Raw genomic sequence first — 12,866 nt, forward strand, 5'->3', positions numbered from 1 at the left:
TAGGACTCCAGAGAGGTGATTTCACTCTATCTACTCTTCCTGTTTAGGCCAAGGTAGACAGGAGAGTCTGAGGGCATAGTGGGACTGACGTACAGTCAGTATGTCTGATATTATCAGTATGCCAAACATGGCCAAAGAACTGATTCCTCCGACCTGGAGAAGGGAAAGCAGGAAGGCCTCCTGAAACAGGGTCTCTACCGCATCATAATAACACCCTGGCTCAGCATCTAGGCCACTTAAGGAGCTACCACCAATCACTAGGAGCAGAGACCCCTCTCCTACCTGGGTTCACATAACCCAGCAGTAGGGCATGTCTCTGCCTCCTGCCCATACCCCCATCTCCCTTCCTGTCTTCAACCCCACCCACAGAACCGTGCCCATAGCTGTATGACGCACCCCAGTGTGCTGAAGCAAGTAGGCTCTGAAGTCAGACAGTCCCAGTTCAAGTGTCCTCTCTAGGATTTAAACAATCAGCACCAAGTTTATTCTGATTGTACAATTCATAGCACTGTGGTAAAGATTAAATGAGATGATGCAGTCAATGTCCTTGTTACTATACTTGACACCAAGTAGATTCTTCATAGACGGGAGTTATTTTGTTGTTAGAAAGTGCTTAGGTACATTTTATCAACTTTTAATGCAGTCTGGTTGTCAGTGGATGCTTAGTGGTTACTTGGGTGTTCATTGGTTTTGTGGATGTCTGCTCCTTGACCAAATGTAATTTGGAAATAAAACAAAGAGATGAATAGGTAGATGAAAAGATAGACAGATAGATGTAAAATAACGTCATATTCATTATACATTTGTAGGTGACTGGATTTTAATATTTTATGTACCATTTTAAACTAGGCATTTGCAACTGTTAAGAATTGAATCAATAGTTCTGCCTATTGAATAAGAATTGAATCAATTGCAGTCGTTGAATTTTGAATTCATTGTGAATATGGCTTAATTGGCTTAAATCCAGCTGGTAATTCTTTGGCCTGAAGATATTGCAGGCCAATAGCTCATTTAGAAGTCCTTGCACACTTTCAAATTATGATAGGCTACCCAGTTTAATCTGTTTTATAACACAAGTGTTATCCTTTACCAGTGTATTATCAACAACCAACATTATACATGGAAATTATTCAAGTTAATATGTTAAACTATAAGTATCATAATAGGTTTTACTGCTTACCTTAGCTCTTTCCCATTTCCTCTAAATGGGAAAATGCTTCTGTATGCCCTTATATTACTCCTACAGTTGCTGCAATTGTCTGAAGAAGTTCTGACACCATTTCTACAGTGGAATGTGACCTAATGCAGATGTTCTCAAATCTAGCCATATATTTACATAAACTTGAAGTTTTAATTTAAAAATTATTTTTAAAATTGTTTGCTAGTCCATTCCAGACTCATTAAATTAGGATTGGGGGATGAGGTAAGTAGGTATCATTATTATTTAAAAGCACTACAGGTGATTCTAATGTGCAGCCAGAGTTGAGAACCATAATCTACCTAAAACTAGAGATCAAAAGGTAGCTTAAGAGAAGTGATAGAGATCAGTACTAATTAAGGCTTCCTCTATGATCTAATCAGAAAAATAAAAATTTAATGACTATTTTTACAGAAGAATTTAAGAAACATGTTAGGATGGAAACATATAGTTTTGAAATTTCTATATTGAAGATCTTCCAAACAGTAACTTCTTTGCATGGAGAGTGTCTCATACTTCTTTATTACAATCTTCAGGAGAAATTTAGAGCCATCCAAGTGGACGGCAATACTAGGTCTGCATACGACGTCGAATCTGACTTCCCCTCAAGTAGTCACTCTGTCGATAGATCAAATTGTCATAAGCCCACTTTACAATAAACGAAGAAAGGAGAATGACATCGCAATGATGCATCTTGAATTTAAAGTGAATTACACAGGTAAAATAAATCACTTTTAGTTATCAAATGAATTCAAAATTAGACTTTAAATATCAGTATCAATGCATTAATTTATAAAAGTTGAATAATTTGTTTCATAAATCATATCACTTTTAATTGTTATGGATACATAGTAGTCGTATATATTTATGAGTACATGTGATATTTTGATACAAGCATACAATGCATAATGATCAAATCAGGGTAATTGGGGTATCCATCACCTCAAGCATTTATCATTTCTTTGTGTTAGGAGCATTTCAATTCTTTTTTAGTTATTTTGATACAATAATAAATTATTGTTAACCATCGTTATCCTGTTGTACTAACGAATACTAGATCTTATTTCTTCTAGCTAACAGTATTTTTGTACCCATTAACCATCCCGTCTTTATAACATTAATGGAATTGGGGAATGGGGGGAAATACATTAAATTTCTTTCATCAAGGTGTTTAAATTCAACTTTCTAAAAAGAATCAGTAAAATAAAACTCTCAGAGTCCTCTGCAAGAGTAAACTCAAAGGAGCAGCACAGAGAAATAGGTCATGTTATTATGCATGCCTTCTCTATTTCTCTTGTAAAAGAAAAGCAGCTCTATCTTCCAATAAACTGAGAGAAGAGCATATGTTCTAAGGGTAAAGTGAGTAAGAATTAGGTTATTCATAAATAAAGTTTTTTAGAGGAGATTCAGTAATATTAAGAGTGGCAAATTAAAAACTTTCTACAAATGCTTGGAATATGTACCCAAAAAATCACTTGATAAAGTAAACTTTATCTTGAAGGGCTCTGCTCAATTCCAACCTTTACTCTGAAGTCTTTTCCAATGCCCAATTAGGAGGAAGTACTTCCATCTCTTTGCTCACATGGAATTTGCTGTATTCACATATTACAGCACTTATTAAAGGAAGACTATTACTATGGATAGTTGTGTAGCCCTGATCATGAGGGTAGGCACTGTATCCTATTCATTTTTGTGTCTGCCCTGGGTCTTACTTGTAGTGGGTGCTTAATAATGTCAGGTAGTTTGTAAATTGATGCAGAAAGGCTTTAAAAGTCAGTGGCCAATGTTAATGCTTCCATAAGTGCCCTATAAAACAATTGCCTAAAAGCTTTTTTAACATGGAGATAATTGGGAAAAATCAAAAAAGCCTCAGAATGTTTGCCCAACTTTCTCTTAATCCTGAAAATCGGCCTTATCAAGATTTTCACAGAACTGACACTACTTTCTATTGAGTACCATGATTATTTAAAAATAAAATATAAACAATTAATTCCAGAATAAGACATTATTTATACCATAGAAAAGTAATTAAGAGACTTCATAGAAGAGCTAAAAGGCCATCGGAGTTTCTAATCCATTGTCAAAGAAGTGCTGCTCTGAAATGCCTCTTTCCCCTAGGATTGATACCTAAAATTGTTCACACAGGATAAAACAAAAATATAAAATTTTTAGATTAAATGTTGAAAATGATTGATTTTTAAAACTGGTTAGAAATGCATGTGTGTCTTTGCTTATTTTTTGTTTGCTTATTTAATTGTTTTGTTTTGTTTGTTTTTCCAGACTATATACAACCTATTTGCTTACCAGAAGAAAATCAAGTTTTTCCTCCAGGAATGAAGTGTTCTATTGCTGGCTGGGGGAGAGTTATATATCAAGGTAAATTACCAGACTCAAAAGATATAAAAGGCCTACCAGTAAAAAGTATGCTATTTCACTATCCTCTGAATATTTTCAACATTTTTTCAACTTTTACACCATAATATTATTTTTTGCAATATCTCCTAAGGGCATTGTCAGGCTGAGGTTTATATGTTGTATATTTTTATAGTCTTTAAAATTTTCTCCACATTGTATAGAACATATTATAAAACTATAATCCTTTTAAAGGGGAATTCAAGTGTCTCCCAAACTTAATTTCTACTTTTAGTATTATAAACACTCTGATAAAGGGAAAAGGTATATCTATTAAAATGATTATGACCACAGTTAACAAAAATTTATTTTTATAGAGCACATAAAGTTTCATCAAAAGCCAAATTATTACTTGTCACATTTCCCAAATCAATAAATCTATTTGTAATGTAAAGGCCTCACACTCACATTCTTTAAAGTGATAAGGGAATCCCTTCTAGCTTCAATATCCTTATTCCATCTACTGATAAGAAGACTTAGATATGGCATGAATTTTACATTGAGGACTATAAATTGAAATACCATTCACCTCCTAGCATCATTTAATAGCAGTTTCCAAACACAAAAGTTATGCATATTAAAAATAATCAAACATGATTTAAAAAAAAAAAGTATTCTGATACTTCATATCCTCTAAATTTAACCACAAGGTTCATTGGCTATGAAATTCCTAATAGGAATACCCCATCCAGGACAGAGTTTTGACCACTCACTAATAATAAAGCAAAAAGGAAGGGCACTATAGTCTTATAGGAGGACCTGACCTCTATAGTCACAACAAATTATAGCCATTGATGTTTAAAAGTCTTAATTTTATTTGAGGTGAAAAATGCACAGAATCTTGTGGACAGGTATAGAGTCTCAGAATCAAAGTACTCACAGCTCAAATATCCTTTCCCAGAAAGTTCTAAGTCAAATGATTGCCTGATGATTCTGACAAAGGTTTACCACAGCGATTACATTACACTGCTGAACTCATGTCTGCTGTCCATTAAGTGTATTGAAGTCAAAGACTGTATGTTCTTATATTTCTTCCACTTGAACAATGTCATGATTTATTGAATTTGAAATTTACACAGTAAAAATGGTTCCTAGATAGATATTTTCTCTTTCAGACTTCAATCTAAAAGACATTTTATGACCACAATGTAAACTCTTCAAAAACCAAATTATACAATAACAAAATTTCAGACTCTTTATTCCATAGGAAATGTATCTTTTTTTTGTTTGTTTGTTATTAAGCTGAGTAAATGTAGCTAACATTTACTTATTGTTACTGAAGATATATATTTAATTGACTTTAAAAAGTCTCTAAGAGGGCTATGGAGCCAGGAAAAAAAAAACTGTATATAAAATCAATTTCATTTAGGAGTAAATGACAAGGTTGTGCTTAAATATTTCTTAGGTTATGGCAATTTTCATAGTGTTATGAACTTTGCCTTCTGATTACCATATAATTATTTTCATAAAATCCCAGTTTATGAAACTTTTTGAGTATATTACACTAATTAATTAGTTAGGAAAACTGTGAACATGTTGTTCACTAGGGATAAATGAGGTGTTATTAGCTGGGTAAATTAAGCCAATCAGTAAACTTGAAATTATTGAAATGGGTGGGGGGGCGTGGGTAAGTATTCTCAATTATGATCATAGCAAATCATGTTGACAAATAAATGTTAAATAAAAGGACACTGTTCAAATTTTCCTTTACCAAAGAGTTTTATTATCTACTAAATAATTTTTTAATTCCTTGACAAGCAGCAAAAATGGCTTTGGTTTTTATTATAAAACTAAAGTCTACCAGCCCAAACTTGATCTTCACAGGATGGATAAGACTGAGATGGCAAATTTTATCATCCATTTCTGTCTCTCCAATTCATTTTCTGAACTCAGTCCATTGTCAGACTTGGAAAGTTGTCCAGTTATATGCATTCCATGTTCACTGTCCTGCTGGTACCTTGAAATTGGCATGGTGGGAGTGCTTATACAAGTCAAATGAGAAGACACACTGGGGCTTTCACTTTTTCTGGAGATCCAATTGTTACACATTTACCAACACATCACTGAGTCATATATATGCTGCCTTGAACCTAAACACACACACACACACACACACACACTCTTTTGCTTCTTCAGTGTTTTTAGCGAATAGGTTAAACCAAGCTGGAAATGAGGTCACATCCAGTTTTGCAACAACACAGACTGTCAAATGTACTAAATTACCCTCAACTTTCTGCCTCTCTTGAGGAACCAAATAGAAATGCTAATTATTACAAAGTGCTTATCACGTACCTTTTCTTGGGCACTAGACACCTGCTTGTTTCACATCCCTCTTGGGATTAGTATTTCAGTAAACAGAGATTCATTCTTCCAGTGGATGAATCATTTTGTAAAAAGGAGGGACGTACACTCTGCTTAATAAGTGCCTCCTTTCTCTTCACCTGCATGTGGATGACAAGCTGATTGTCCCTAGACCAGGGCACAGTTCATCTGAGCTTTGTGCTCTGTTCAATGTGCACCTGCTCACTCACACAGCACCACAAAGACACTGAATGACATTATATGTGAGGGTGCACCTCCTCAGGTGCCAAATGAAAAGCACTTTTAGATTTCTGAGCCTTTGCTAATTTCCATGAATGAAATTCTTTGTGTTGGTGGGCTTTTTTTTTTTTCCCCCATGAGCAGTACTGTAACTGTTTGAACTTACTAAAGATGCCCAAAGACCATCTAGTCTAAGCCACCATTCCTACCAGCCCTTGGGGAAGAAAGAAGTTCTTTACTGTTATCCATTTGGCAAAAACTACAAATGAGCCTTATTATGTGCTTTAAAGTGCAAGGTTTAGTATTTAGTTCCATTATACATACACACAGTACTTGATGAGAGTGAAATGTGGAATAAATAAGACTGATGGTGGCTCATTCAAGCATGCATGTTGATCACTTCTGACTGGCTGATTGAAATATCCATTTTGAGCAGGTCCTACTGCAAATGTATTGCAAGAAGCTGAAGTTCCTCTTCTATCAAATGAAAAATGCCAACAACAGATGCCAGAATATAACATTACTGAAAATATGATATGTGCAGGCTATGAAGAAGGAGGAATAGATACTTGTCAGGTAAATACGTAAAACTGCTCACTCTTCGCTTTCAGAAAGCATTGCTATATAATGATTTCATTGCTTAACAATAATTTGGAAGTAGAGAAATCATCAAGGTCCTTTAATTTCACCTCTTCTTTTACAAAACCGTTATTTTTGCCTATTCGCATAGTACTCCTGAGTGGACCTGAGGATTAGAAACAAAACTAATATTAAAGACAAGAGTTACAAATCAGATGGCTTTAGAGAGAATAAGTATAATATTTGAATGTGTTAAATAGCTAGCTCAAATAAAATGTGATGGATCTGGGTTGAGACATAAAGGAAGCACCTTACCTAAAAGCATTTGTTTTCAAATTTCCAATTCTTTTAAACCCTGTGCAAACTTAAAACAAACAAACAAAGAGGTCTGAGGGCCAATTTGTTCTATGGGCCTCTAAATTTCAACTCTGAATTTAGAGTACGGTCTATGTGTCCAGTGACCTTAGGTAATTTCTAGATGAAAAACAACTTGGATAGCCTACTTAGCGCCAGTTTATAGCTAACCAAGTGGCAAGTAAATGACGAACTTACTCAATAGCCTGGCATACCCTAGCTCTGGAACTCTTATACTAGAATTTTTATATTATCTTTTATGTTTTATTTTTGAGATGTAATAGCATGAACTTGCTGCAGTGTTAATATAAATATTCCAATAAATTTGAAATGTCAATAGCTTCTGACTTGAGTGACCATCAGAAAAAAAAAACCTCTCACCCATATACCACCCTCATTGAAACATCTTACCACCTAGAAATAATGCATCTATTTGTTAGTTCAAAGAAATCCACTTATACTCAAGAAATAAAAAGTAAATTCTGCTATATTTTAAAATCGTAATTAATTTTTAGGTGCAACATGGGGTTGATCATTAATAGCATGGATTCTGTGTTCAGACTACTCTTATTTGATCCTGGCTTTAAGTGATCCTCACTTATGGGGGAAGCTTTGGGCAAATCACTTGTGGGTTATTGAGATGTTTAAATGAAATAATACACCTAAGACACCAAATGAGCACTCAAAAATATTAACAATTTTTTATGAGGTGTAGAAAATAAATTTTCTGGCACATTTCTTGTATTTGAAAATTAATAAAATATTAATGCATTAACTCCTAATGGATTAGATTAGATTAAACCTGATAGCATTACTGGCCAATCTTCAAATGTAGAAGTAGTGATTAATGCCATGAAAAAATGATTTTGTGTTAAAGCAGAACAGCTTGTTTCATATATTAACACACATATGTCATAATAACAATATATGACAAGACTTTTTAACAGATATTAGGTGAATAATCTGTATATGTTAAATCAATGTTTCAAGTCATATTAAACTCCCAGCTTAGTCTGAAATTGATTCTACTTTGATAAACATTGCAAATTTAAGACAAATCAGATAGTTTTCTTCTTGTTTAAAATTTATCTCCGGATCTTGTACTTCCCTTTTACAATGACAAGTGTGTTAAGGTAAGATATATTGCCACTTAGGGGGAGATTTATAGAATTATTGTGCAGAAGGGAAATCAGCTGTACGACTTCAATTACAGTTAATGGGGACTATGTAGCAGACACCTCACGCACGAGGCAGAAAATATGATGGCTGATGCTATAGACGTTAGGGTTACATTAAGCCATTAACTCATACCAGAGCTCTGAAATCTTACAGTTGGCTCTAATTTCTACAGAGTCTGTTATTCATTAGCAAGTAAGAGAGCTCTCACACAAGGCAAAACCTTGTGCAATATAACGTTATCATAATTGAGTAATCAATACTCCAGATTTTCACATGATTTTCTTTGTTCAACTTTATTGCTATGTTTTGTAAGAGGAGGAACTGTGAGGAATGCATTATTTAAAATTGTGAACATGTTATTATTGACACATTATTTGAATAAGTTATTTTTTTAGCCTTATAATGGCAAGGAATTCACAACCAGGTCATTCACAGCTTCTTGAATGTCTTCTGGCTTACCAAAGACTTGCCATTTTGAGGTAGTTGTCTAGACCAGTGGCTGAAGAATGTCTTCTCTACATAAAACTCAATGAATGACATTCTACTAACTATTCTGAGCCATATTCTATACCCCTGGTTTTCAAAGTGTGGCCTCCAGTCCAGCAGATGAGCATCACCTGAGAACTTGTTAGAAATGCAAATTCTCAGGTCCCATCATACACCTGTGGAATCAGAAACTGTAAAGGTGGGGCCTAAATATACGTGTCTTGTCATGTCCTTCAAGTGATTCTGAAGCACACTAAGGTTTGAGAACTACTGTCCTAAACAAAAATGGTTACCAAGCAACCCTTACACCCAGGTATTCAAAGAAAGTAGTGATTTTTGGTTTTATTTATAAATACATCATCTAACTAGAAATGTAAATTTGAGGTTAATAGTTTATGTCCTAGGCATTCACACATGTTTTTGAAGTACTTATAAATCTCTGAGATAGTGGAAGAAGGAAATACCATCGTTGAACTAATCAGCAAATTAAGGCAAGGAGAAGATACATAACTAACTGAAGTGGTGTAGTTAGATGATGCGAAGTGATGGAAACAGACCTAGGTCTCCCAACCTGACAGACCTCCCAGAAGACAGGCACCAAGCTTGCTGCAAGGTCCTTTAGTAACTGCAACTGACCCAGTATGTGCTGGAAAAGTTAAAACCCGTGTTCTATCTGGATCCTCTTGTCTATTGCCAAGACAAGACTCCTTCTAAAATTACTCAAGCAGTTAAAGTTTATTTTCAATAATTTCTAAATCATATAAAATGCATTTTGAGCCTTGGATGTACACTGTTCCATAAATATGTCTGAACCCATATTACAGACTAAGGGTTTGGGATGCAGAAATAAAAATCACAGTTCCTGCTTCGAAACAGCTTGGACACATTTGTTACACCTAAAATACCAGCAACCTGTGGTTGCCAATGCAATTTATGTTCCTCAGTATCAAAGAGAAAAAAGGTACTCTGATAGATCACATTTTTTCCCTTGACTATAGTACCCAAAGATGGTAAAGAATCAGGCAAAAAGTCTCACAGGATGTTTTCTAACATTGAGTTGGGATTGAAATATTCTATTATACCAGTGATTTTAAATAAAGTATAGAAAGCTTTAAAAGTCCTTCATAGATATAAAAAAGATTAATTAAAAATGTTTGCATAGTTAATACAGGGAAAATAATTGTCAATTTTGTGTCATTAATTAATGATACTATATGTTTGCATTATACAGAAGTTGTTCAAATAAAATCCATGTAACTGATTCTACTAGGCTCTGCTATAATTAATGTTTGTGAAAATTAAAAACATTTCTTTCATTTCAGATGAAAACACGTGTTCCTATCACTAGAAATTACATCATAGATTTGCATATTTCAGTTGAAATGCTAAGTTTTTCAAATCTGATGGTGTTTGTTGAGTGCCAAATAGTTAACCCTACCTAAAAGAACTAAAATTAACACTGTGTGTGAGTTTTTAATTTTTCTGAAGAGCATATTGTGGAATAATTTTATCTTTTCCACAAAGTCCTTCATGATACTTAGATCTAAAATGAATGACTTTTAATATATATTTTGATTGGGATGCTTTTCATAGTTGTGGTTTAGAAAATTTCTTAGCATCAATCAAAATGCCATAATTAAAGTGGGAAAACTCTTACTACAAAAGTGCGTCATAAAAAAATACAAATTATGTTTTCATTATCATAGTTTCTCTGTCTCCTTACTGGGGAGAAAAGGGTTCTCATTCATGACCTAGAGGGAAAGTGAGACAACATACAGATGACTTGCAATTAAATCATATTTTTGAATATTTATTTTTGAATTGATTCACTAAAAACAATATTATATATGTATATCAATTGACCACATATCTACAATTTTATTTTGCAATTCACTCTTTAGGGGGATTCAGGAGGACCACTAATGTGCCAAGAAGACAACAGATGGTTCCTTGCTGGTGTGACATCATTTGGATACCAATGTGCACAGCCTAATCGCCCAGGGGTGTATGTCCGGGTCACAGGGTTCACGGAATGGATACAAGGTTTTCTACATTAGCGCATTTCTTAAACCAAACATGAAAGTCGAGTAGTTTTCCCATTCTACTCTAAGGATCATAGGTATTGAGAATTTTGTTTAAAAAAATTAAAAAGTTACCAAAAACCTTTATTCCTAAGCCACCAAAAAGTTAGAGGCAAATAAAACAAACAAAAATAAAATTAATCTTTGCAATACAAAGTAACTTTAAAAAAATGCATTTTGATTTCATTATGAACAGCTATGCCTTCACAGATATAATTTCCTTTGTCCTTAATCATCATTTTTATCCTTTTCTGTTTATTTAAAGGGATGTTATTTTAAAGTACACACCATACACTTAATAAAGTCTGAGCAAAATTAGAAAAAGATATGAAATAAATTGTTTTGTCCAAAGTATGTTATTGTCTAAAATAAACTGCTATTAATTGTCTAGTTCCAGTTTAGCTTATTATTATCTGAATCTCAATAGTTTTCTTGATTTTAATCCAAACACATATTGTTTCAATTTAAGCATAACCTTAACATTTTTCCCGCTCATAAAAAATATTTATTGTAAGCTCATGTCACAGACCTGGACTAAATTTGCTTTACATTACTCTCAAATAAACTAATTAAACAGGAAATATGCATAAGTCTATATATCATTCTAGCATCAAAATAAAAGGCAAATTAACTGATATGGTCATTTTATATCAAATAAGTTTTTACCTAGATTGTGCATATTTTCCATTTATTTCAAGCTAGTATTTTTTACTTCTCCAAAACATCAGACATATCAAAGCAATGCAACTATTACAGATGTTTTTCTTGATTGATGTGTGTAACAGTGGATAGTTCTAACATGTGAAAAACTTATTTAAACACAGCTGAATTGCCATTTGAAAGCCAAAAATGTGTAATAAATGAATTTGCTTCACTTCTTTAATCTCTTGGATCATTTCCAAACTCTAACTTAGCTTACCACACAGAATCCGTTGATTTCAGGAGACAAAACTCATACCTAGTTCATACAAAACATACACACATATGCACATATTCTGTCATGAGCCAATATAATAGAAGAGAGAGTAAGGTTTAAAGAAGCTGAAAGAAGGGACCAATCAGTATGTATTGGCTTTAAGAAAGAAAGGACAGTAGAGCTACACCTGGAAGGAATGATTTTTACTGACACGTTGAAGAGGGTATTGGGGGCCCCACTGTGCATTTGGGAGTGATCCTGAAAGTTCAGAGAGAGAGGTCAGTAGAGAATTGTTTGTTATCATACCAAAAGACTCTTTAAATAGTCAAAAAAAAAAGGGGGGGAGGAGGGAATGTCATATGAAGAAGGCGTGCCCAGATAATGGAGGACTAAGAAATCATAGTAAAAAATTGCAGAATTTATTATTAGGTCAAAAATTGGAGCCCCTAAGCACACTATTCTTTTAAAGACCTTTCTGATAACCTGATTCTAACAGTTGGGAAGGCGCAGGCTATTTGTTTTTAGTATCTGAAGACTGTTTCACTTTTTATCTGCATTTCCAAACATACATTAAAAGCATATTCCTAAAATATACTCACAACAAATAGATACACCATGTACATCTTTTCACGTTTTAAAGGTCACCTAAAATTTTATGGAACTCTTAGGACGGCATCACTACCATCTTCTAGTAAGAGAGAAGTTCATCATCATCCTACTCCTAGTCACTTATGAGTTTAGTCTTTGATACTAGAAGAGTTACCCAGACCAGGGTAGAGGTAAAAGACAAAACAAAGGCGTTTCTCCATTGCTTTGCTTCTTGCAGCTGTTATAGCCCCGGGTGGCAGAGGCAAAGGGGAATTTCTAGATTGCTTCCATTAAATCCTGACTAAAGGAAGAGATGCATGGTGGCACCTTGGAGGGAAAAGGTAGATTCCAGCAGTTGGTCTCCTGTTCTACCCAGAAAGATAGCCAAGAAAAGAAGGAGGAGAGGTACATGTAGGCAAATCTCAGCTTTGAATGTAGCTGCCCATTCTCTGTCTCTAAACAGCTGAAAAAGGGCTAATGCTCATTGATTTCTGTTTTGCCTCTTAGCTTTGCCAACCAACTCTGGTTGTGA

The 12,866-nt window shown here is 34.2% G+C and overlaps 1 protein-coding gene across 1 annotated transcript in view; it reads left to right on the forward strand.

Annotated features, from left to right (window-relative positions):
* TMPRSS15 (transmembrane serine protease 15) overlaps positions 1–10,806 on the forward strand; it is a 140,811-nt gene extending 130,005 nt beyond the window's left edge. The window contains exons 22-25 of the mRNA XM_069471949.1: positions 1,735–1,916; positions 3,479–3,574; positions 6,588–6,727; positions 10,651–10,806. Coding sequence (XP_069328050.1) covers positions 1,735–1,916; positions 3,479–3,574; positions 6,588–6,727; positions 10,651–10,806 — 574 coding nt within the window. The remainder of the gene's footprint in view (positions 1–1,734; positions 1,917–3,478; positions 3,575–6,587; positions 6,728–10,650) is intronic.
* Positions 10,807–12,866: the final 2,060 nt, after the last annotated feature.

The sequence above is a fragment of the Eulemur rufifrons genome, chromosome 7, assembly GCF_041146395.1.
Source record: "Eulemur rufifrons isolate Redbay chromosome 7, OSU_ERuf_1, whole genome shotgun sequence".
In the NCBI taxonomy this organism is placed as follows: domain Eukaryota; kingdom Metazoa; phylum Chordata; class Mammalia; order Primates; family Lemuridae; genus Eulemur; species Eulemur rufifrons.